The 26,997-nt window shown below is 48.0% G+C and overlaps 2 protein-coding genes across 2 annotated transcripts; one reads left to right on the top strand and one right to left on the bottom strand.

The window, feature by feature from the left end:
• LOC100274362 (ubiquitin-associated (UBA)/TS-N domain-containing protein) lies at positions 1–24,500 on the top strand. Its single transcript, NM_001148722.1, has 12 exons — positions 1–188; positions 342–498; positions 588–683; positions 2,306–2,382; positions 3,048–3,127; positions 3,905–3,965; positions 11,069–11,136; positions 11,241–11,322; positions 11,434–11,520; positions 11,749–11,826; positions 23,915–24,034; positions 24,140–24,500. The coding sequence occupies exons 1-12, from the start codon at positions 21–23 to the stop codon at positions 24,314–24,316; spliced, it is 1,251 nt and encodes a 416-aa protein (NP_001142194.1). The 5' UTR covers positions 1–20; the 3' UTR covers positions 24,317–24,500.
• On the bottom strand, positions 24,470–26,236 carry LOC100272745 (acyl-[acyl-carrier-protein] desaturase). The gene is made up of 4 exons (NM_001147198.1): positions 26,149–26,236; positions 25,927–26,069; positions 25,321–25,828; positions 24,470–25,239 (listed from the first exon to the last, which is right to left on the bottom strand). Exons 2-4 carry the CDS (start codon positions 26,028–26,030, stop codon positions 24,676–24,678), a joined length of 1,176 nt encoding a protein of 391 aa, NP_001140670.1. The 5' UTR covers positions 26,031–26,069; positions 26,149–26,236; the 3' UTR covers positions 24,470–24,675.
• Positions 26,237–26,997: the final 761 nt, after the last annotated feature.

The following is a 26,997-nucleotide window of genomic DNA, read 5'->3' as shown; positions in this document are numbered from 1 at the left end:
CATTGGCGGCGGCTGCGGCAATGGCGGGGCTGTCGCTACTGTGCGGTGACTGCGGCGCGCAGCTGCGTAGTGTGGAGGAGGCGCAGGCGCACGCCGAGGCCACCAACCACGCCAACTTCGTCGAGTCCACCGAGGCCGTCCTCAACTTCGTCTGCTCCGACTGCGGCAAGCCATGCCGCTCCCAGACCGTAAGATCCCACCATCCTTCCCTCTCTTCCTCTCCTCAATTTGCCTGTCGAATTTTGGTGCCTCGTAGATTCACTTCGGTGAGCGTGGCGCGATTCTTGATCCGATTCCGATAGCTTGGTCTCGATGCTTACTGTTTCCGTGGCGGTGCCCAGGAGGTGGACCTGCACACCAAGCGCACGGGCCATACGGAGTTCGCGGACAAGACCGCGGAGGCAGCCAAACCCATCGATCTCGAGGCGCCGCTTAAGCCGGCCTCCGAGGATGTCATGGACGTAGACACGTCGGCTTCGGCGAGTGGGGAGCCACAAGGTTTGGTGGTTGTTTCCATTGTCTCGGCCTCATGAGCTTTGATGCTGTTACTTACTGACTAACTATTGTGCTGTATTATGGTTGGGCAGAGATGGTTGTCCCGGAGGTGAACAAGGAGATGCTCACGGACCTTGAGGGCATGGGTTTCTCGACAGCGCGCGCCACCAGGGTGCTTCACTTCTCCGGTATGTTAAGTGATGATAGTTCTCTTGCTGTAATGTCTTGAGTTCTTTACTGAAACCAGAAAGTCTTAGGCTTGCGATTTTAGAGCCTAGGTCAGTATTGTTTTCTTCATATATAAGAAGCATGATAAGTGTAATCTGTGAAGAATCATCCAAGATGGCCTATTTTATTTAGTTGGTTATGGTCTTCTCCCTAGTTGATCCTTTGCAAAGTTGAAAAGTGTTTTTGCATTACTTGGGAACATATGCTGCCACAAGGGAATAACTTGCATCTAAGGCTCACTCGTGAGGCATGCAAATCGGGCAGCCATCTGTACTTTTGGCTGGTGTATTTAGTTTACCTGCCCAGCCATACGCTAGATCTTTCCAACAGCACAGCTATCCATACGTTCAGCTAGAATGGAGTAGACGCTGGGGCCCAGTGGTCAGTCAAGAACGAAGAATTTAGCTTCCGGTCACAGAACCAGGCAATATGGCTTTTCTCGCTCCTGCCTTCCATTTTACCTGGCCCGTTTAGCTGCTCCGTTGGATGAAGGATTGCACTGCTACAGTGGCTCCAGGGCAGCTATTTTAGCTTTCCCTGGCCGGATGGCTGCTCCGTTGGAGTGAGCCTAACCAATGATACTGTCCTTTAGACAAGATCTAGGATGATGAAACAGTAGCGGTCTATGGAGCCGATTAGGCTATTTACCTCATATTTTAGTCAGGATAATGTTTCTCACACTTGGAAGAATAAAAAAAATAATTTCTGTTAAGAATATCTGACATATTCTTTCTCCAACTTGGAGTTATAAGATTTTGTAGCAACTGACATGCTAGACCGCAAGGAGAGTAGAATGCATGAATCGTTGAATTTATTTTTTGTCACTAAGATACTTGTAAGTCAAGACTTTAGATATCTGAGTCAAAGTTCTATTATGACATGAATGAGGGGGGCAAATTGGAAGTACATTTTTTTGGCCACTAAGATATTTTAGACATGCTACTTGTAAGTCAAGACTCAAGACTTTAGATATCTGACTTAAAGTTCTATCAGGAGATGAATGAGGGGGCTAAATTGGAAGTACATGGTTCACAATGGAATTATTTACCAGGATGAATTCCAACCATTTTCACATTTAACTGCTTTTGCATGCTCGAACTGATCTGCTATGAATGTACTCCCTCCGTCCCAAAATATAATTCGTTTTAGGCTAAATACACATTCATTAATTAACCTATGAATGTAGTTTGTATGTATGTCTACATTTATTATTATTCATCTGAATGTGGACATAAAAAAGAGGGCTAGAAAGAACTATATTTTGGGACGGAGGGAGTATTTGACATTTTTTATGTGTCAATGCATGTAGACTGAATTTGTAATATGACTGACCAAAAGAAATGCATGGATGCTGATATGTGTGTTATGCTTTTGACAGATAATCTTAAAGTTGATTCATCGTATTCTTATCTAGTAACTTTTGTTGATTATAATGAAATAGAAATTACTTCAGCGTCTGAATGTGTCAATGTGTTGCCGACTATGTGGTGCTTCTATTGATATTACCTTGTCTAATTGTAAGGCAGAACTAGTGAACTACATTGAAATTCGTCCTTTCATGACCCATGTACTTCTACTATAGGTAATAGCACCATTGAAGGTGCTATTAACTGGCTTTCTGAGCACCAAGAGGACATAGATATTGATGAGATGCCTCTGGTATGATGATATTCTTCATTCACTTGATTTTCTCAGTTGGTTTGTTCCTTTGATACTCTGGTGGTGCTTATCTGATCCCCTATTTAGAAAGTAGGACGTTCTTGATGTAACAATATGTCTCGCTAGTACGCTGTTTTGGCAATCTTTTTCAAGTTTTCACTGTAGTTTCTGTGCCTATCATATTCTTGAAATCTCTGCAAGCAGCTATTTTGGTTCATATTGAGGATATTGTGCATGTTCCAAATGCAATATATTTATTGTGCTGTGCTTCACATGTTCCAAATACAACATTTTTAATGTCTTCACATTTTCTAAGATATGACAACAACATATGATCAATTGATCATGCCACATTTTATATTTTTGTTTAAAAACAACATTTATCTAGTTCGAAGCTAACTTTACGTACATATTGTTATGCCACATTGCGTTTCCAAAGTTTGCCCATTTATACTTTGCTTCCACATGCATGATTAGGATGAACATTGACAATGCAAATGTTCCACTGCCACGGACCTTACACACTAGGTTTCATGTTTTCCACAGAGCTTTGACTAGTTATTCTCACCGGGCAATATTATATATTTTTTCTATGTCATACCAATACTTCATCATCAAGAAAATATTTCTCGAACTTCTACAAGTTGTCTTCTTCCACCTCTTAGGTACCAGCCAACTCAAAAACGGAGGATAACAAGCCCAGCCTGACTCCTGAGGAAATGAAGATTAAAGCACAGGAGCTAAGGTGCTTTTATGAACCTTTCTTATGTACAGCATGGGCTGTATTTTTGTTGTTGATGTTACTAGTTCTGAATTAGTTTACTAGTGTTTGAATATTTTATTTTATTTTGTTGGTGTGTTCCAGTTATCTGGTACACTCTCTTCGTCTTATGCATAGTTGTTGAACAGTAAAAATTTATTCATTTTATTTTCATTTGAGAACATAACTAGTATATTCGTGTATGATGAATAAAATCGTTTTTCACTTGTGTGTAATGATGACATATGCTCCAAACCAGTGGTGGTCTTGTCGCATTATGGCCCTGCCGAAGGGTTCTTAAGTGTGCCTTTTTGCAGTGCTTGGATGATACAAGATCCTGATATAAGTTACGCATGGAACCCGTAAAGTTTCAGTTACAGATGATGCTGGGAAATCATAATTCCTTAAAAGCAAACATACATTTTTAACACTGCTATTAAAAGAATTTTTTCCCCAATGTTTGTCCTAGTTGTTGATTTAGCTTGTGGTGTTTGTAAGGGTTCTTTCCCCTTTTGCTTATTAATTGTAATGATACACAACTCTCCTTCATGTTTGAATTTTTTTAACATTGCTATTAAAAGAAACTTTTTTTTTCTATGTTTGCTCCTGGTTGTTGATTTAGGAAGTCAGAGTGGTTGGGCAGACCATATGATTTGGCCATGGTTTTCAGTTTTTCACTCTGTATAACTGTTTATTCTTTGGTGCATGTGGAATATTTTTTCTTTGGGGACACCTTATGCTATTTTCCCTGTCCATTTGTAGGGATCGTGCTCGTAAAAAGAAAGAGGAAGAAGAGAGAAGAATGGAAAGAGAAAGGGAGAAGGTATTGTTTGAACTCTCGTCTTTACCTTACTGCTACTTGGGTGCCCGTCTGTTGCACTTGTTCTCTAATACACAAATATTGAAGTTTGATACTATTTACAATTTACATTGATTGCGGTTCATGAGTATTATATTTAAAGATGTTAAGTAGTGTGATGTGCGGCCGCACATACACCAGGCGCGCGCTTGATGTGCGCAGGGGAGCAGAGCGCGCAGCCAGGACACAGGAAGGGAAGGCAAGTGGCTAGAAGGAAAGTTATCCACCTAATTAGTTGTTTCCTGTGTTAGTTATTTCCTTATTAGTCGTTTCCTTGTTAGTTATTTCCTTGTGAGTTGTTACCTTGTTAGTTATTTCCTTACTAGTTGTTTCCTTGTTAGTTATTTCCTTATTAAGGTTAGCTTACAATGGAGGACAGCTGCCCCCTCTGTGGCTATATAAGCATGTATGTGAGATCATTTGGAATAAGCAATAAGTCAGTCCTAATCTCCCTCTCTTCTCTACAACCGACGGCTGAGGGGTATAACCTCGCCGGCGTGACGGACAACGGCTATGAGTTACGTAGCCGGGGTCCGGCCAGTCGGGGATTTGGTGTCCTTGACAACCTGGTATCACGGTCTCGTCGATCCTCGCCCACCCGCTCCAACCACGCCCAGCAGCCGCCAACGCCACCACCTTCCCCAGCCTCCACCATAGCCATGGCCGAGCCCACCATTGCCGACGTCCTCGCTGAGTTGCGGGCACTCCGCACGGACGTCAACACGCTGCAGTCCGACATGGCGGCCATGAAGGACAAGTCCGCGTCGGCCTCGGACAACGGGGGCCACGGTCGGCGACCCGAGGGGCAGCGCGACCACGATCCGTACATCCAGCACCGCAAGTGGGACTTCCCCCGCTTTGACGGCTCCGTCGATCCGATGCTGTTCATCAACAAATGTGAGTCATACTTCCGGCATCACCGCACCTTGGGGGAGGAACGTGTTCGGATGGCATCATACCATCTGGACGACGTCGCGCAGCTATGGTACAGCCAGCTTGAAGAAGAAGATGGCGCCCCGTCATGGGGTCGATTCAAAGACTTCCTGAATGAGAGGTTCGGACCTCCACTCCGTTCCGCGCCGCTGTTCGAACTTTCGGAGTGCCGGCGCATCGGATCTGTGGAGGAGTACTCAAATCGTTTCCAGACGCTCCTGCCCCATGCCGGTCGGCTAGACGAAGCTCAACGAGTGCAACTCTTCACCGGAGGCCTCCTCCCGCCTCTCAGTCATGCGGTGCGCATCCATAATCCGACCACGCTCGCCGCTGCGATGAGCCTGGCGCGGCAAGTGGAGCTCATGGAGCTCGAGCGACCGCCGGTACGACAGGGAGCGCGCGGTCTACTTCCGCCATCGCCGCCTCGACCCGCTCTGGCCGCGCCACCCCAGCAGCTGGCTCTTCCAAACCCGCCGGCGGGTAACGACCAGGGACGACGCGAGGGCAACCAGCGGCGCCTCTCTACGGCGGAGCAGGCGGAACGACGTCGCCTCGGCCTTTGTTTTAACTGTGACGAAAAGTATTCTCGTGGCCATAACAGGTTTTGCAAGCGGATTTTCTTTGTGGACGGGGTTGAGATTGATGACACCGAACCCGTCACCGACGACGGGGACAGGGACGCCCCCTGCTTCTCGCTGCAGGCGGTGGTTGGTGTGTCCATGACGAACACCACGCAGCTCGCGGTCACACTAGGGGCCGCCCAGCTCGTAGCCCTCTTCGACTCCGGCAGCACCCACAATTTCATCTCCGAAGAGGCCGCTCGGCGATCGGGTCTTCCGCTCCAACAATGTCCCCGCCTAACGGCCATGGTGGCCAATGGTGAGAAGATCACCTGCGCCGGCGTCATCCGCAAAGCCCCACTATTCATCGCTGGTGCTGCGTTCCCGGCGGAGCTGTTCGTCATGCCCTTGGCTGGGTACGACATCGTCCTCGGCACCAAATGGCTCGGCGCGTTGGGGCCCATTGTCTGGGACCTGGCCAACCGGCGCATGTCCTTCCAGCGTGGGGGCCGCACCATCGCATGGGCGGGCCTATCCACGACGTCGGGCCCGGCGGTGTGCGCCTTGTCCGCTGAAGAATCGCTTTTGGATGCTCTCCTCGGAGCGTTTGCAAGGGTCTTCGCCACTCCAACGGGACTGCCCCCCAAGCGCGCACATGATCACCGCATCCTGCTAAAGCTCGATGCATAGCCGGTCGCCGTGCGCCCCTATCGGTACCCAGCTGCCCACAAAGATGAGTTGGAGCGGCAGTGTGCAGCCATGATGGAACAAGGGATCGTCCGACGCAGTGACTCCTCGTTTTCGTCGCCGGTCCTCGTCAAGAAGGCCGATGGAGCCTGGCGCTTTTGCGTCGACTACCGGGCCCTAAACGCTATGACGGTCAAGGATGCCTTCCCGATCCCGGTGGTGGACGAGCTATTGGATGAGCTCAACGGCGCCAAATTTTTCTCCAAGCTCGACCTACGGTCGGGATACCACCAGGTCCGCATGCGACCCGAGGACATCCACAAGACGGCGTTCCGCACACATGACGGCCTATATGAGTTCCTGGTCATGGCGTTCGGACTCTGCAACGCGCCGGCCACATTCCAAGCCCTCATGAACGACGTCCTGAGGCCATTCCTCCGTCGCTTCGTCCTCGTATTTTTTGACGATATTTTGATCTACAGCAGGACGTGGGCATATCACCTTCGGCACCTGCGTGCTGTCCTGGAAGAACTGCGCCGTCACCAGCTCTTCGTCAAGCGCACCAAATGCTCCTTAGGGGTCTCCGCCGTCGCCTACCTCGGCCACGTTATCTCTGCGGCGGGCGTCGCCACGGATCCCGTCAAGGTGCAAGCCATCCATGATTGGCCGACGCCGCGATCCGCCCGTGCCGTCCGTGGCTTCCTCGGTCTCGCTGGGTACTACCGCAAGTTCGTACATAACTATGGCACGGTGGCCGCGCCCCTAACGGCGTTGCTCAAGAAGGACAGTTTCACATGGGATGACGCAGCGGCCACGGCGTTCCCCGCGCTCAAAGCGGCAGTCACATCGGCACCAGTCCTCGCCATGCCCGACTTCGCCAAGCTGTTCGTCGTCGAATGTGACGCGTCAACCATCGGCTTTGGGGCGGTCCTGGTCCAGGAGGGACACCCGGTGGCATACTTCAGCCGGCCAGTCGCGCCGCGCCACCGCGCGCTGGCCGCCTACGAGCGAGAGCTCATTGGTATGGTCCTGGCGGTTCGGCATTGGAGGCTCTACCTGTGGGGGCGCCGCTTCCTCGTCAAGACGGACCACTACAGCTTGAAATACCTCCTCGACCAGCGCCTCGCCACGATTCCGCAGCACCACTGGGTCGGCAAGCTCTTGGGCTTTGATTTCACAGTGGAGTACCGCTTCGGGGTCACGAATACTGTCGCCGACGCCTATCCCGCCGCGACGAGGAAGGAGAGCTGCTGGCCATCTCAGCGCCCCGGTTCGACTTCATCGAGCGCCTCCGCCATGCCCAGGCCACCGACCCGGCGCTGGTAGCCGTCCACGATGAGCTCCGGGCGGGGACCCGCACGGCGCCATGGACCATCACCGACGGCATGGTCGCCCTGGAGGGGCGCCTCTACATCCCGCCAGCATCGCCACTACTTCAGGAAATCCTGGCCGCGGTCCACGACGACGGCCATGAAGGCGTTCATCGCACGCTGCACCGCCTGCGGCGTGATTTTCATTTCCCCAACATGCGTCATGTGGTGCAGGACTTTGTGAAGGCGTGCGCCACATGTCAGAGGTACAAGACTGACCACCTGAGGCCGGCCGGGCTGCTCCAGCCACTGCCCATTCCGTCCAGCGTGTGGGCCAACATCGGCATCGATTTCATTGAAGCACTGCCCCGGGTGCAGGGCAAGACAGTAATCCTCTCCGTCGTCGACCGCTTCAGCAAGTACTGCCACTTCATCCCGTTGGCACACCCCTACACCGCCGAGTTCGTCGCCCAAGCGTTCTTCAGCGACATCGTCCGCCTTCATGGTGTGCCGCAATCCATCGTCTCGGACCGCGACCCGGTGTTCACGTCGACATTTTGGACCGAGCTCATGCGGCTCACTGGCACCAAACTCTTCATGTCGTCGGCTTTTCACCCGCAAACGGATGGACAGACGGAGGCCGCCAACAGGGTAATCGTCATGTACCTCCGTTGTTTCACAGGCGATCGTCCTCGGCAGTGGCTTCGTTGGCTTCCGTGGGCCGAATACACCTACAACACGGCTTTCCAATCGTCGCTCCGGGAGACGCCGTTCCGCTTGGTCTATGGCCGCGACCCGCCCTCCATCCGCTCTTATGAGCCTGGTGAGACACGTGTGGCAGCTGTGGCACAGGAGATGGAGGACCGCACGACTTTTCTCGCCGACGTCCGCTACCGCCTCGAACAGGCCTAGGCGGTCCAAAAGCGTGTCTATGATCAGCACCATCGTCCGGTGGAGTACCAAGTTGGGGACTGGGCACTACTACGACTCCGGCAGCGCCCGACAGCATCACTACCACGGACCTCTACCGGCAAGCTCAAGCCTCGGTTCGTTGGACTGTATCGCGTCCTGGAGATCATCAACGCCGTGGCTGTCCGGCTCGAGCTTCCGCCAGGGGCCCGCCTCCATGATGTGTTCCATGTTGGAGTGCTCAAGAAGTTCGTCGGCACTCCACCGGCAACAACCCCGGCATTACCCCCCACGCACAACGGCGCTGTGGTACCCGTGCCAGCGGCGGTCACAGCCGGGCGCCTGGCTCGTGGGATTCACCAGCTATTGGTCCAGTGGCAAGGTGAGCCAGCTGCGTCAGCAAGCTGGGAGGATTACGACGACTTTCGCGCTTGCTTCCCTGATTTCCAGCTCGAGGACGAGCTGGTCTTTGACGGCGGGAGAGATGTGATGTGCGGCCGCACATACACCAGGCGCGCGCGTGATGTGCGCAGGGGAGCAGAGCGCGCAGCCAGGACACAGGAAGGGAAGGCAAGTGGCTAGAAGGAAAGTTAGCCACCTAATTAGTTGTTTCCTGTGTTAGTTATTTCCTTATTAGTCGTTTCCTTGTTAGTTATTTCCTTGTGAGTTGTTACCTTGTTAGTTATTTCCTTACTAGTTGTTTCCTTGTTAGTTATTTCCTTATTAAGGTTAGCCTACAATGGAGGACAGCTGCCCCCTCTATGGCTATATAAGCATGTACGTGAGATCATTTGGAATAAGCAATAAGTCAGTCCTAATCTCCCTCTCTTCTCTACAACCGACGGCTGAGGGGTATAACCTCGCCGGCGTGACGGACAGCGGCTACGAGTTACGTAGCCGGGGTCCGGCCAGTCGGGGATTTGGTGTCCTTGACAAGTAGTATGCCATAGCAATCTCCTTGTAAATATTTGTATACACAAATCTGTGCACAGAAGCTAAAGTGTAGAACCAACCCCACCCCCTGTCAACATTTTAAGTAGTAGAGATTGACATGTGATGTGGCTATACATGCATTTAGAATGGCACTGAAAAATGTATATTAAAGTAATATGATAATTGATAAAAATTAACAGGCATTTCTACCCTCTAATGTGCTAGACCCCTTGGTCTTTGCTTAATATTCCTGGTCAAACCTTGAGGGGCTCCATTGAGCTGTACTTTCTCCGATCACATATGAGTGTCTTAGGTTTGTCCTGGGCCCAAACTTTTTATAATTTTTTTGACCATCAATAGCTAAATATAAATAGTATTGCAGCCTAAGGTGATGATACTAGTTTTTTCATGAAAATGAATAACATGACATATGATTTTGATATATGAAAAAATAGTTTTTCCACAGGAATTATAGGTCAAAGTTTCACCTTGTAGACCATGTTTGTGATCAGACATCAGAGGGATTACTGTTTATGGATCAACCTTGTAGTGTTTTTAAGGCATCGCCTAGGCGACGAGGCACCATGGTTATTAAGGCGTCGCTAAAGCGATGCATAAGCGGTAAGGCTAGCCTGGCCATGCAAGGCGTTCTATCGCCTTGCTCGCGAGAGTAAGGCGCGGGCAAAAACAGAGGCGGCAGCGGCAGCGCGGTGGCACGCAAGTCGCAGCGGCGGCGACGCGTAAGTTGGGAGGGAGAGGTGTGGGAGAGGGAGAGAGTTGCTAGCAGCTGCAACTGGGAGAGGTTTCTGTTGTGTGAGGTTTTAACCCTAAAACTGGTGTGTTGGGCTGGGTTGGTTAGGTTGTCTGGTTGTGGGCTATTAACTACTTTTTTTGTCTTCTCCTATTTCTCTCTTCTACTAGGCTGAAATGGGCCTACTAGGCCTTACAATGTGCTAGGTTACTTATTAATTTCGAATAAGTGATATATAAATAATATTATGCCGCCTTAACAACTACCAACACTAGTGAGAGAGTCGAGGAGATTGGAGGCGGAACAGAGGAAAATGATAGGTTACCAACCAGAAAGGTGAAAGGTCATGGTGTCACCTCTCTTCGCTGCCAAATCTGGCGCTGACTGGGTCATCTGCGGCAGCAGTGGCTGATCCAGAAGGGGGGCCATGAGAGATCGGTCTGAGGGAGTGGAGTAGCGAGGGGCAGCAGTGAGAGGGAGGGGAGTAGCTGAGGACAGGCCGCGTGAGCGCGAGCGAGAGAGGGAGATGCGGGGGCGTCGCATCTGTGATTCTGCCTGAAAGAGAAGCAGAGAGCCTGGTGGTCTGTGTGGACATGAGCCATTCATCTGTGCCTCCATGAGAGAAGTACAGGGTGTGGGGATGGGGTAATCTTGGGCTGCCTAGTGGGCTGGGCCATCCAATACTCTTTTCATTTGACATTTTGTTGTTTTTCGTTTTTCTATCCTGCTCCTATTTTCTTAGGATGGTAAGGCATCGCCTCACCTTGCCTTATGAATACCTAGGTGTTGTGTGTGTGTGTGTGTTGGGGTAGCTTGCCCGTTACCATGCCTCAGCGCCTTTAAGAGCACACAACCTTGTAGATCAGTAGGCTCTGCAGATCATTTATTTATTGAGTCACTGAAATATGCTATAGCTTGAAGTCCTGAACAATACGAACTGAACAGAAAGACATTTGGTCATTTAATCATTATTAACATTTCCAGGAAAGAATACGAATTGGAAAAGAACTTCTGGAAGCCAAAAGAATTGAGGAGCAAAATGAAAGGAAACGGTTGGTCTTCTTCTCTGTGATTTGTTTCTTTCCCTTTCTTTTTGATTTATTTTGATTTACTGTACTCACTCCCTGTTGACTAATTTCTTTTCCACCATTTGAAGCATGATAGAACTGCGAAAACTTGAGAAAGAGGAGGAGAAAAGAGCTAGAGAAAAAATCCGCCAGAAGTTAGAAGAAGATAAGGTTTCTAGTTTGTCCACTTCATCAATAACCTTTCTTGCTTTGTCATTCAGTTTTTAACAGATACAGAAAATACTAGTAATTGAGCCTTAAAATGTTTTCTTGGGTTCTCAGGCTGAAAGGAGAAGGAAACTAGGACTGCCACCAGAAGACCCAGCAGCTGCCAAACCAAGTGCACCGCTTCCTGTTGAAGAGAAGAAGGCATTTTCTTTTGAATCTGGATTCTCCTTTACTATGATGGCTATAGCTATACTTTAAACGTCACTTTGTTCTATTTTTAAGATCTTGACCTATTGGACCGCTGAGATGAAAATTGTTGAGTGCTATACTTCCTAGGAGAACATATTTCATCTATTAGTCTTAGTATAGGTTAATCTTTATTCACTTCTTGTTTTTTTATTTTACTCACTGTGGTATATGAATCTGCAGAGTGCATTGCCTGTCCGGCCAGCTACAAAGGCTGAGAGGATGAGGGATTGCCTAAGAAATCTTAAGCAACAGAACAAGGTACTATATGTAGTTTGACCATTGAGATCTGCTTATTCTTTTTTTCGACACATTTGCCTTGGAAATCTTTCCACTTACTGTCATGTTTTGGTTATTTAATAGAGCAGCTGCTAGTTGGGCACTATACTATTTCATTAGGTATCTCTACGATATTAAAGCACCAGTTTTTCCGGTCACACGGTTTCCACTGTCATTGTGCTCCCTCACATTTATAAATAGTAAAAAATGCTAAAATTATGCACAAATTGGGATTCGAACCATGGTTGTTGGCTTTAAACCCCACATTCACACCCCACCTATCCAACAGAACACACACGTCTGTGTGTTTTATATTCTATACTTAAGCATAAATAGAAATCATAACAACGTACGAGCACTTTGCTATAGCACTCTGTCCAACTAAACACTCCTATGCTTGTCAAGTTGGACAGAGTGCTATGTACAACAGATTGGGAGCAATTATTTCCAAACTGTGTTTTTACAAAGCACTAGTTCTGATGGTTCAGATCACTGCCCCTTACTATTGGGACTTAAGGATATAAAGCCTGGTTGTAGAAGGTTTCATTTTGAATCCCACTGGACAAAACTACAAGGTTTTCAGAAGTGGTTGAAGCTGCATGGAATTCTGTAGTTTCTTCTTCCTGCCGTTTCAGTCCCTTTCAGAAAAATTGGGCGCCACTGTCAAGCATCTACAAAGTTGGAGCCAAAAAAGAGTAGGGCACATCAACTCTCCGCTAGGGATGGCAAGAGAAATACTTCATATATTGGAGATCAGGATATCAGACGGACCTCCTTTTGGGTTAGAAAAGTGGTTGCTTGATCAACTTAAAGGCCATATTGTGGCCCTCACATCCCTGCAGCGATCCATGATTCCATGGCTAGAAGTCGCTCTAGGATCACCTCGATTGCTGAAGGAGACACCAACACATCCTTCTTCCACTTGCATGCTAGACAAAGGAAACATAAGAATTTTATTAGCAGTTTGAGGTCTGAGGAGGGGCTGGTCTTGACCAAGCATCAGGATAAATAGGAGATTGTTGATGTTTTTACCATAATCTCCTAGGGATTTCCAGTGACAGAGAACATACCATTAATCTAGAAGAACTAGAACTTCAATTTCCCTCCCATGATCTCTCTGAGCTGAATAGTCCAATCACAGAGGAGGAAGTTTGGAAAACCATTTTATCATTACCATGAAACAAAGCCCCAGGCCCTGATGGGTTCACTGGTAAATTTTACAAATCATGTTGGCAAATCATAAAAGAGGATATCATGACAGCAGTTTCTGCAGTCTGGAGCAGAAGAATGGAAAATTTTGAACAACTCAACTCAGCCTATATCTCTCTCCTGCCTAAGGAGGAAGCTACTCATTTGAAAGAATTTCGACCTATAAGTTTGGTACATGTTGAGCCCGCTTTTGGCAGGCGGACGGTCCGCGTGTGCGCAGAATCAATTAGGATTCCGAGTTTATTGCGGGATTTGTTAGCTAATTCTGCGGGATTAACTCGGAAAACGTCTTGTAACGGGTCTAGACCTCCCCCTTTATATAGATGAAGGGCTACGGTCGATTGAACCCCCCACAATCGATCAAATCAAATCAACTTCTCGTTTTTACCTTATGCATTAGGAGTAGTTCTAGTTTAGCCCTAGTTTAACCTCCCTCTACCTCAAATCTGCTCTACGTCGACTACATGCGTCTTGGGTGGTCTGCCGACGCCAAGACACACCCTAGGATCTCTCCTCCCAGACGGGGTCCCTCATGGGAGGCGAGGTCTTGGTCTACTGCGAAGAAGACCCTCTCGCCATCGCGGACCGTCTGAGCCCAGGCGTGGACCGTTCGGACGTACGGAGAGGAGACGTTCCTGCGCCAGGCCGCGGACCGTCCGGCCCTGTGCCACGAACCGTCCACGCCTTCGCAGAGAGCACCGCCAGGTGGTCCGTTCCAGTGTTTGGTGCCCGGATCGGCGCCAACACACTTTTTGGCGACTTCGCTGGGAAAGGTGTCTATATCTACTAAAAACCAGGCCCTCAAATGGCCGGTTCTAAAGATCACACCGATATCTCCCCAGACAATATCCTGAAGCCGGCTGTTGAAAGTCTGACGGCTGATGAGCAACAACAATACACAGACTTCATGCGTCAAGCGAAGGAGAGATTCTTGTCACAATTCACGGTGGATCGTCACCAGAAGGTTGTGAAACATGGAGAGATCGAGGTCACATCTCTTCTACCTTCGCTTCAAATATCCAATGTAAGTAAAACCGACGACATCAAATCTATTAAACAGTATGTAGATCAACAACAAGATCAAATGAAACAACATATTAGAGGGTTAGAGGAATCAATTAGAAAATTAACGCGTTCGTTGGAGAAATCTGTTGCTCCTAGTTTTCCATCATATGAAACTAGTAATAGGATATCTATGTCTAATACATCGACAACAAATGGGGATTCGCAGCCCCAACCATTATATGATATGCCGATGAACACATATCTAGGGTAAATACCACCACCGCCGTCCCTGCTTGGTAGATCGGCGCCCCTAGACACGGTCGGACCGTCCGACTTTCCATGCCGGACAGTTCCAAGGTAATTAGCTCTAATAAGACGCAGTTCTTGCATGAACATGAGCTTCCTATCGTTACCCTGGGGCCCGTACACACAGGTCAACCACCACTCATCACCAATCGTTGGACAGAATTTGACAGAGACACTGAAGACATCAACCCGGGAGTCGACAATAGCTCCCAATTTAGATCTTCAGGCCAACAGTACACCACCGCTAGCACCAACAGAATTAAGAGTCACGAAATTGTTATCGAAGTCAGGACCCAATAACGAGAGAACAAGGCGACGACTACAGCTCTGCATCTTGGTTTCTTGTAAACAAATTATGTCTGCACGGACCGACTCTACTAGACTCCTTACAGAATCTTGCCTCGCGACGGAGTTTAAGCCGCGGACATTCCAGAACAGAATTATGGAAGGATCCATTAGTAAACACTTAGAAGACAACACACATCCACCAAATTAGCAGACCATGGTGGCCGCTCCACCCAAGTCATCTGGGACTGCCCAACCGAAAAGTGCTGCAAGGGCTTGAACCTGTGGATAGGAAAGAGGATGGCAGAACAGCTTGGCAGGGTCCGGTGACCCACTCTGACGTAGGGCCGCTGGGGCAGGTCACATTAATTTCCCCCAACATTCTGTTGGGCCGCTGGAAACTGATAGGCCTGTCTCGCCCCAGTGTCAGGTAGCAGCTCACTTCTCCACCCTCCCGCCCATTTCTCCCAGGTCGCTGGAGTTAAGTGAGCCGCTAGAATCAGCTAACTTAAACTCTCCCATGGTCCAGAGCTACAGAATGCATCCAAATGTTTACGGGACATCACTTAAAGTCTACAGTAGAAGAAGACAGCGTGATTCAGTTGGACAGGTTGACGCACCAGAGGACGAATCTCCTTCCAAACAGCAGTTCTTTGAGATGGTGTCCAAGAAAATTGGTTGTTTACTTCCTACTCCAAAAGCTAAGAAGAGGAGAAAACCTGCCATCCCTTCGCAGGGACTCCGTCGTAGTCGACGGGTGGCTGGTCTAGGCGCTGAGCACATTCCACAGATCCCCAGGGCCAAGATTTTGGTGATGAAGGCTATCCATAATACTTCAGACACGAATCAGCTCAACCGTGAGGATCTGGAGACATATCTTGATTCTTGATTAGCATCTCTTTGACACATAGCACATATCAACCAAAACTTTATGTGTTGGGCATCTAATCACCAAAACATTTATAGAAATGGCCCAAGGGCACATTTCCCTTTCAATCTCCCCCTTTTGGTGATTTATGCCAACACATTAAAAGCAACTCAAAATGCAACAACGTTTTCAACAATAAGCTAAAGAGTGCAAATTGAAGACAAATTCATCTCACATAGGATTTGGCATATTTGGATCACTTTTGCCACTACTTGGTTTATTTTCACAAAACAAATTCTTTTTCCTATATACATGTCAAAAACACTTGTTTTGGCAAATCAAGAGATCTTTCAAGAATAATTTTGATCAAATGCCAAAAACTCCCCCTTTTTCCCATAATTAAATTTCTCCCTCATAAGAGAACAATTTTTGCGGTAAGAGGGTTTTGATCAAATACCAAGAATCTAACACTAAAATTTTGAAATTCACAAGTGGTTGGCTGATCCAGTTGCTTTGGCCTTAATTTCTCCCCCTTTGGCATTAAGCACCAAAACAGGAGAACTAGTTGGCCCTTTAACCCCATTGCCTCACCAAAATGTCAAATAAGATCACAAGGCAATGAGAACACAAATAAGAACTTGGGACAACATACATTGATACCGGAATGCAGTGGAAGCCCTTTCTTTGCCCAAGTTCACCTTTTCCCTTTCAATTCAACTTTGAGACTATATCAAAAGTACTCAAACAACCATGTTAGTCTCAAAGGGTCAAGTTGTAGTACATCCTCTCCCTAAACATGTGCATCATGTGCATAGGGAATTGTGAGGTCTGGGGATGAGTTGTACAACTTGAACACCGAAAGTAAGCAATTAAAGACATTAATGCTTAAAGTAACATGATCAAAGGCATAAAAACATATGTATGCTATAGATCAATCCAAGTTTCGCGAATCTAAGACATTTAGCTCACTACGCAACCTGCAAAACCTTTTCTCATCTAGAAGCTTAGTGAAGATATTGGCTAGTTGGTTCTCGGTGCTAATATGGTAAATATCGATATGTCACCTTTGCTGGTGGTCTCTCAAAAAGTGATGCCAGATGTCTATGTGTTTAGTGCGGCTGTGTTCAACAAGATTATCCGCCAAGCGGATTGCACTCTCATTATTACATAGGAGTGGGACTTTGCTCGGATTGTAGCCAAAGTATAATCGGCCTCAGCGGTGGATATGGCAACAAATGTTTGTTTCTTAGAGCTCCAAGACACCAGGGACCTTCCTAGAAGCTGACAAGTCCTCGATGTGCTCTTCCTATCAACCTTGCACCCGACATAGTCAGAATCTGAATATCCAATTAAGTCAAAGGTAGACCCCTTTGGATACCAGATCCCGAAGCAAGGCGTAGAAACCAAATATCTAAGAATTCGCTTAACGGCCACAAGGTGACATTCCTTGGTGTCGGATTGAAATCTAGCACACATGCATACGCTTAGCATATATCTGGTCTACTAGCACAAAGATAAAGTAAAGAACCTATCATTGACGGGTATGCCTTTTGATCAACGGACTTACCTTCTTTGTTGAGGTCCAAGTGTTCGTCCGTTCCCATCGGTGTCTTTGCGGACTTTGCATACTTCATCCCAAACCTCTTGAGCAAGTCTTGAGTGTACTTCGTTTGGGAGATGAAGGTCCCTTCCTTGAGTTGCTTCACTTGGAATCCAAGAAAGTAGTTCAACTTGCCCATCATAGACATCTCGAATTTCTGCATATCACCCTGCTAAACTCCTCACAAGACTTTTGATTAGTAGAACCAAATATTATGTCATCGACATATATTTGGCATACAGATAGATCACCATTACAAGTCTTAGTAAAGAGAGTAGGATCAACTTTCCCAACCTTGAAAGCATTAGAAATAATAAAATCTCTAAGGCATTCATACCATGTTATTGGGGCTTGCTTAAGTCCATAGAGCGCCTTATAGAGCCTATATACGTGGTCGGGATACTTCCTCCTTGATTGGTCCATTGAGGAAGGCACTCTTCACGTCCATTTGAAACAACTTAAACGAGTGTTGAGCAGCATAGGCCAATAATATGCGAATTGATTCATGCCTAGCTATAGGAGCAAGTCTCCTCAAAATCCAAACCTGCGACTTGGGCATAACCTTTTGCCACAAGTCGAGCCTTGTTCCTTGTCACCACACCGTGTTCATCTTGCTTGTTGCGGAACACCACTTGGTTCCCACAACGTTTTGTTTCGGACGTGGCACCAGGCTCCACACTTCATTTCTCTTGAAGTTGTTGAGCTCTTCCTGCATGGCCAACACCCAATCCGGATCCTGCAAGGCTTCTTCTACCCTGAAAGGCTCAATAGAAGAAACAAACGAGTAATGCTCACAGAAATTAGCTAAGCGTGAGGGAGTAGTTACTCCATTGCTGATATCACTCAGAATCTAATCCACTGGATGATTCTTTTGAATTGTCGCCCGGACTTGAGTTGGATGAGCTTGTTGTGCTTCTTCCTCCTTATCATGTTCTCCATGTGCTCCCCCTTGATTCAAGCCTTCATCTTGAGGTACCTGTTCCTCATCTTGAGTTGGGGGATGCACCAACGTAGAGGAAGAAGGTTGATCTTGTTCTTCTTGTTCCTGCGGTCGCACATCACCTATTGCCATTGTTCTTATGGCGACCGTTGGAACTTCATCCTCATCTACATCATCAAGATCAACTTGCTCTCTTGTAGAGCCATTAGTCTCATCAAATACAACGTCGCTAGAGACTTCAACTAAACCTGATGATTTGTTGAAGACCCTATACGCCTTTGTATTTGAATCATAACCTAGTAAAAACCCTTCTACATATTTGGGAGCAAACTTCGAATGTCTACCTTTCTTTACCAAGATGTAGCATTTGCTCCCAAATATACGGAATTAAGAAACATTGGGCTTGTTACCAGTTAGGAGTTCGTATGATGTTTTCTTGAGGAGGCGATGGAGATAGAGCCGGTTTATGCCATGACTGTAAGTAGAGGGACTCTAACTCTCATCAAGAGGATGACACTATGAGTTGGGACAATTTTTCTGTTTATTTGCTCAAACACTACACAATGTCATACCCATCTAAGGGTTGGAGACACATATTTATAGCCCTAGAGGCTGCACTACCACACTACCACACCTCACACACACTACACAACAGGATTGTCCTCTAGATGCTAAATAGACTACAGAGGACAGTCAAAAGCAACTGCTGTCCTCTAGATGCTAAAGAGACTACAGAGGACAGTCAAAAGCGACTGTTGTCCTCTAGATGCTAAAGAGACTATAGAGGACAGTCAAAAAGCGACTGCTGTCCTCTAGATGCTAAAGAGACTATAAAGGACAGTCAAAAAGCGACTGCTGTCCTCTAGATGCTCAAGATTATTCCATCAATGGCAGGCTGTATTCATAGCTTCCGACCAAAACCGCTCAGGCGTTTTGTACTCTCCAAGCATTGTGCTCGCCGTATCAATTAGCGTCCTGTTCTTACTCTCTACTACATCATTTTGCTGTGGTGTGTAGGTAGCGGAGAACTCATGCTTGATGCCTTCCTCCTCAAGATATTCTTCTACTTGAAGGTTCTTGAACTCAGATCCGTTATCGCTCCTTATTTTCTTCACCTTGAGCTTAAATTCATTTTGAGCTCTCCTTAGGAAGTACTTCAAAGTTTAGCATCGGGTTTTAGATTTATCCTGCAAAAAGGACACCCAAGTGAAGCGGGAAAAATCATCAACAATTATAAGACCATACTTACTTCCCCGATGCTAAGATAAGCAACGGGCCCGAAGAGATCCATATGTAGGAGTTCCATTGGTCTTGATGTCTGAAAGGATCACGATGCCCAAGAGGAGGGGGGTGAATTGGGCTTTTCTAAAAATCAACAATAATTAAACCCTAAGCAAGAGCCCAACTTCACCCCAACAACTAGCAATAAGAGAATACTACTAGAAATACAACAATGCTAAGACAATACTTCAACTACTTGCTAAACAAATGCACAAGATAAAATATTTGAATTAAGTGCGGAATGTAAAGCAAAGTTTAGAAGACTCCTCCAATTTTTCCCGAGGTATCGAAGAGTCGGCACTCTCCCCTAGTCCTCGTTGGAGCACACGCGCAAGGGTATCGCTCCCCCTTGGTCCTCGCAAGAACCAAATGCTCACTATGAGATGATCCTTTGCCACTCCGTCGCGGTGGATCTCTCACGACCGCTTACAATCACGAGCCGGGTCACCAACAAGTCCTCCAAGGTGATCACCGAGCTCCCAACGCCACCAAGCCGTATAGGTGATGCCGATCACCAAGAGTAACAAGCCGTAGACTTTCACTTGACCAAGAGAAGCCTAATGCATGTGGTGTGTGCTCTAGGTGGCTCTCGCTAGCACTAATGAGGTCCAAATGCGGGATTATGATTTTCTAATCACCTCACTAAGCTTTGTGGTGCTTGCAATGTTCTAGCAATGTGTAGGAGTAAATGTGTGCAACAAGACAATCAATATGGTGGGTGGAGGGGGTATAAATCGTCCTCACCCACCAACTAGCCGTTACCAAAGCCTGGCTGCGCATGGGCGCACCGAACAGTCCGGTGCGCCACCGGTGCGCCAACGGTAACCTCCAACGGCTAGTTCTGACAGCTAGCTGTCAAGCGATGGTACACTGGACAGTCCAGTGTGCCGGCTATAATTCAATTTTTCAAACTATGCGCTCTCGGGTTTCTGCGCAGGGAATAGGTCTTCCCCGGGCCAGGGTGGCCCCACTGACAGAGGGCGCACCGGACAGTCCGGTGCCCCTTGGCCAGAAACCCTAGGTTCTGTTTTCTTCTGATTTTCAAATCGGTTTTCGTTCTAACTCGTGAGTATGTTTTAAAGTGACACCTAGCACTATATGTGAGTGTGAATATGCACCAACACTACACTAGAACTCTCTTGGTCAAACTACTCATCGACAACCACTCTTTATAGTACGGCTAAAGCAAAATAAAAGTCCTAACTCTATACCAAGTGTCCGCAACTCCTTGACACTCGGAATACGAAGACCTTCATCTTTTGTTTTGTCGTTATAGCCGTCGCTTCAAGTTCTTATCTCAGGGATTGTTTTCGCCGTTGTAGTACATCTTCATGTAATGCGACCTAACTTACCATTTGTCTCTGCAAAACACACGTTAGTCACATATAATATTACGTTGTCATTAATCACTAAAACCAACCAGAGGCCTAGATGCTTTCAATCTCCCCCTTTTTAGTGATTGATAACAACCCTACAAGAGTGTGAGAGTAGTTTGTTTGAAATTTCTGTCAATAGAGAAGATGGTTAGTTATACTCAATAATCTTTGACAGAAAGTGCGTGTAAAATAATAATAAGAATGAGCGCATACACAACGTAAGTTTCTTGTTCATATAAGAACGAAATGAAATCGATGAGCAAGAACTAGAAGACTGGTGATAACATATTAGGTGAAAACACAATACACACACAGTCAACATAAGCATCAAGAGCACATAATAGAGTTTGTGAGTAAAATTGTCATACAAAAGTGGAGCTAGTACAGAGAGTATCAAGCACATATATTACATCAAAATACACAAGACAATCTCAACTAACTCTCTAACTCTCCCTAGCTCTCACAACTCTCATATCTCTCCCCCTTTGGCGTCAAACACCAAAAGGGTAACCCAAACCTACAACCCAGAAGAGGAGGCGGGGGCGCATCCGGTCGCGGTCGTGGCAGAAGAGCGAACGCCAGCTGGGGTCAGAGTCAGTCTCGGATCCAGGACCTGCCGTAGAAGCTGGAGCTGGTACTGACTCGGACTGAGGCTGCGCTGCAGGAGCTACCGGAGCTAAAGTGGTCACAGACACTTCCACAATAGCAGTAACAACAGGCGCTGGTGGCACTGGCGGCTGAGCACTGACGGAGCTGATAACCGGCGACGAGAAATCCAGGGTGACCGACTGGAGCGGAGAGGGAGAAGGACCGAACGAAGGTAGTGGGGGTCCTGCCTGAATGGCTGACACAATCACTGCCTGAAGAGTTGGAGGGGGTGCAGACTGAACAGGAGGAAGCTGAACACCGGTATGCTGAAGAATGTGAGTCATGAAGGCGCCCGGTGCTTAGCACTGTCTGCCAAAAGCTGCTGCTGCAGAGTGTCCTGCCTGTCCTGAATCGTCTGAAACATAGAGAGCATCCTCTCGGACATCTGCTGCTGGATCGCTGCCTGACGAGCCTACTCGGCTGCCTGTCGAGCCTGCTCGGATGCTATAAGAGTCTGCTGCTGCGAAAGAGACTGAAGGATCGCAGCCAGAGCAGGGTCAACAGCAGGAGGGGCAACACTGGAACTCTCGGCCTCATGATCATGTGAGCGAGGAGGCACATGAGGTGGTGGCGGGATCCCAAAATCATCATCATCATCAGGAACGACTGTGCCCTGAGTCTCGAACTGATGGAATGCCGCATCCTCAGCCTGAGTGTCTGGCACTGGATCTGGTACTGGCACTGGGTCCTCAGGGGCTGGACGATAGGATCCAAATTGGAGGCGTGAGGCCTCGAGGGTGCCCTGGAACTGAGGTGGCCGGATCAGCTGCGCGAAGATGTAGCAGAGATAGTGCGCATATGGCAGCTGTCGGCGAGCACGAAGACCATCCAATACCGTGTCCTCGATCTCACAGATAAGGAAATCAACCACATCAAACTTTGAATGTGAGATCAAGGCACCAAGGCTGGAGTGAAATCTGCTGGAGAGCGTCGCGACCCATCTGTGAAAGGCGGTCGGAACAAGGCCGCGACGTGAGCTGTGGCTGGAGCGACTCCGCCGTGAGGGCGTCGAGGAGGATCAGAAGTACCATAGCACAGGCTGTGAAGGCGAGTCGACAACTTGGGAAATCCAAACAGCTGGCGAATCTGGCTGGCATGAATAGTGAATCCTCTCGCTCAAAACGGAACCTCATCCACTGGTGAGGGCGTCAACTTCAAAAACCCGAACTTATTTCGGGTACCACCCTCGGGTACGCGAACCCGAACTGCTCAACCCAGTACAGCAGTACGCTAGTACCCACACATCCCCACCGTCCTACGGGCCATGGCCCATGATGCCAGCCATGACTCCGAGCCCGAAGGCAAGCAAGTAGCAACAACTCAGCGTCTCAGCTAAACCCTATCCGACCTATCTGGCATTCCTGGTTTCGACTTCCGCTTCCACCCACCGGATGCCGCCCGGTGCCTCCATCTCTCCCGGAGACCCTGATGCCCTGGCCTCCGCGAGCTGCGACTGCCGGAGCTGGACTGTGTGCACGTCGACGCGCTGTTACCTGCCGGCCTGCCCTAGCCCCCATACTCGACCATCTTCGTTCCGCAAGCTCACTGTAGACCCATCTGAGTTTGCTTATTTCATTGTTTTTATGTGTTCAGGGTAGTATTCAATGGACTGGTTTTGGCGTTGCTTGTACGCTCTACTTGTATGGATGTATGTAGACCGCAATGGGCTAGCCGCTAGTGGCTGTTGCCTGTTGGCTGGTGCGCCTAAGCCAGGGGGCATCAAACAGAACATTTCAGGTACTTGGGGAAAATCCGATACCTGAACCTGAATTTTCGGGTAACCTAAAACCCGGTATGATTTTAGGTATCAATTCTCAAAACCAAAAATTTATATTACCTGAATTACCCGACCCAAAATTTTCGGGTATCTCGAATGACCATGACTTTGGTTAGGACGCTGGCTAATAGATGGAGGTGGCTCTAACTACTAGAAAAAAACATAGCACTAGAATATTAAATCGAACCTCTAGGATCGATGGGGCTGTATATTATATAAGTAGGAGTCCTCTGTCACAAGAGGAATCCTGGATTACAACATCTCAACCGACTTCAACTCTAAACGATCTGCTCTATTTGTCTCTAACCTCTAATAAGAGTCGGATTCTAATCTAGCTCAAGAGGATCCTGGACAACTAAGACCATATCCTATATATAGCATATTCTAACACATTGTGCCTTTAACTTTAAGTAGGCAATCAGATCCTAAACCTGCACTAGATGACGAAATTAGTCTTTCCATACATGGTGCTTATAAGAAAAAAATATAACAAAACTATAGGTGTCATGCTGCACTTGACCTAGTACTGCTAATTTAGACAGTAAATATGGACTGCGCAGTTTCTTAAATACAAAAGAGGACTTTAGCTGTAAATTGTGAAGTGAGTTAGGCATCCCAGACTTGGAATTGTTTAATTATAGTCCTGCCCTCTTTGTTTTGATGCTTAATATGAATTTCCTAGCATAACATCTTGAAAAGCTGTAGGAGCCAATTTCATGATGTTCAGCCATTGACGTTGAGATTTTTGTAACCACATGCTTATTTTTTGCGACAGGATGATGATGCCAAAGTGAAGAGGGCATTTCAAACACTCCTTACTTACATTGGAAACGTTGCTAAAAATCCTGACGAGGAGAAATTTAGAAAGATCAGGCTAACCAATGCTACATTTCAGGTGAAAAAAAATCTTGATCTTTTTTGGTGACTGCTTGCTTTGCTGTTGAGCTTGTTCAAGAATAATGAGATCGATAAATTCTTTGTTTATGAACCCACCTTGCAGGAGAGGGTTGGAAATTTGCATGTGGGCATAGAGTTCCTGGAGCTCTGCGGATTTGAGAAACTTGAAGGGAACGAGTACTTGTTTTTGGCAAGGGAAAAAGTCGACAAGGCTATCCTGAACACAGCTGGAGCCGAGCTGAATTCTGCCATCACCAATCCTTTCTTTGGGGTCCTTTGAGTCGTAAAAAACCAGTACAATGTATACTCAAAACTCTTGGTTTCTCACTTTGTTTGACATCAACTGGGCGCCAACTGTAGATTTGTAAGTCTGTGGTCGGTATCTGATTTCATGAATTATTATTGTTGCATACAGACTAGTACTTGCGTGCATCGCTGAGGCAATATATCTTCCATTCTGTTTTCATCGCTCTCCCGGCCTCCCTGCATTTTACAATGCTCTAGCACCAAAAACAAGAGCGGATGTACTTTGATGCATTTTACAGCAACTTCAATCAATTCTTAGTTATATGCTAGTACAGTACAACATATCATCTGAGGACGGAGAGAGTCGGCGAATCCCCCAGTCATCATCTTTAATCAAAGCTGAACCTGGCGCCCGTGAATCCAGCTGAATGGCGCGAACTCCGGATCCTTGGCCTTGTTGTCGTGCGCCCTCTCCTCCAGCCTCCTGAACCGGGGCCCCAGCTCGCACACGAACTCCTGCGCGCGGCGGCCTTCCCCGGACAGCCCCGTGAGTTCCTGGACGCCCCACCGGCGGACCAGGAACTCGAGGATGTCGACGTAGTCCCTGGCCGTGTAGACACCGATGCGCTGCGCGACAGCGCTGAAGCGCGCGAACAGCCCGTCGTCCTGGCCGTCGTACATGAGGTGGGCGGGCATGGCCACCTTCTTCCTCATGGTGTCCGCGAAGGCGCGCACCGTGTAGTCCGGGTCCACCTCGAACAGCTTCTCGACGATCCGCTCGTACGCCGACTCGTGGCGCTTCTCGTCGGCGGCGATTGTGCCGCAGATCTGCGCCAGCTTGGTGTCGCCGTACCGCCTGGCGTGGCGCGCCGTGTTGCCGTGGGAGATGAAGGTGGCGCGCTCCTGGAACGACGTGTAGACGAAGCCCATGTACGGGTTCGTCTCCGTCTTGGGATCCTGCATTTGTTTGTACGTACGTCATGCGTGCGTACGTTCATGCATCAACCACCCATCATTTAAAGGTAAATAATTACTCACCATCCCTGAGGCGATGAGGTACTGGACGGTCTTCTCGATCTGCCTCATGTCCACCCTCCCCGTCAGGAAGAGGTATTTGTTCATGAGGTCGCCGTGCCTGTTCTCCTCGGCGGCCCACGCCCTGGTCCACACCGCCCAGCTGGTCGAGCTGGCGCCGGTCTCGTCGCGGACGCCGCCGTCCAGGGTGTTGAGCATGGTCTGGTACGTCGGCAGCGCCTCCTCGGTGACCATGTCGCCCACGAAGCAGACGAAGTAGTCGTCGGGGATCTCCCGGGCGCGCTCTCGCAGCTCCCGGACCTCGTCGTCGAAGGACTCGGAGGCGGCGTCCGGCAGGTAGTCCTGCGGCTGCCAGGACCTCTCCACGGGCTTGAGGAGCACCAGGATGTTGTCCGCCGCCCACGACTCGAGCGACTCGAAGATCTCCCGCTTCTGCGGGGGCAGCGAGTGCGCCACGGGGCGGTGTACCTCGCGAGGAGGGGCGAAGGGCTTCCTGCTGGGAGCTCTCACCCTTCATTCATCATCAGCATCATCGCAAGATTATCACAAAGCTAAAGGAAATTCAATTGAGGCACCGCAAGATTCAGAGGAGGACAAGGCAGAGCTCACGGGGCTGCGGAAGCCATGGCCACCACCGAGGAGAAGGCTCTCCTTGTACTCACTAGGCAAGGAGGGGCGAAGGCGCCGCAGGAAGGGAACGCCGCCACCGCCATGCCCGCCGCCACTTGTAATCTCCGCGATGCTCTAGCTAGCTACAGTACATAACAATGCAATGAGCGAGCGACCGGCAATTCAAACTCCAATGCCGTATGTAATCGGTAAGTAAAGTACCTGATCATTAAGTAGCTGACTACTACGAGAACTGGCCGCCGGCCGGGCAGTATAGCGTGGCCCGTGTCTGCAGCTGCCTGAGAAGCTCAAACTGGTCACCGTCGCCATGAAGAATGCATGATACGCATGCTGTCGTGTCCGCTATCCTTCTGTACGCCCGGGGAAAAGAACGAACAAGAGGATCTGCAAACTTGCTTCTGCTTACAGGGCCGCCCGTTACTCCAGCCCAGATACCAGCGCCATTTACAGGCCTGATGCACATTATATTCTGCATCGTGCAAACATTTAACAGACAACCAAATACAGAATCTTAGTAAGCTGCAAAATAAGAAAAGACAACTTGATCGTGTCCAACAACATAAACCTTTCTACCGAGCATCGTCAGTTGGCAACACGGCGGCGCTTAAGCGCCAGCAAAAAACCAGATCAACTCAAGACCCAAAACGAATACAACATCTCAATACAGGTGAAATGAGAATACAACTCAATGAACTAAAATTCAAGCAAACAAAGCGGGATTCCATCCAATGGCGCAGCTATATAAAATTAATGTCCCGGACCACTTATAAAATTTGAAGGTTACTTTAAACAACCCATAATATATTGTGCGGCTAAATATACCGCTAAAACAAAATATACCACAAACATAGACTAAGATATTATTCACTTCAATTCAGCATCTAAAAATACAATAAACTTGATAACAAATTTAAAAGTACCTAATTAGAGACGATTTGGTCCTTCCCCGCCTCTAATAACTTCATCAACATTAGCACGTGAATTTGAACCTACACATTGCAAATTAAATATTTGTATAAAATGAGAGATACAACATGACAATATAACTAA

Source organism: Zea mays, chromosome 4 (genome assembly GCF_902167145.1).
Source record: "Zea mays cultivar B73 chromosome 4, Zm-B73-REFERENCE-NAM-5.0, whole genome shotgun sequence".
Lineage (NCBI taxonomy): Eukaryota > Viridiplantae > Streptophyta > Magnoliopsida > Poales > Poaceae > Zea > Zea mays.
The sequence above is the reverse complement of the archived record's forward strand: the minus strand, read 5'-3'. Positions and strand labels throughout refer to the sequence as shown.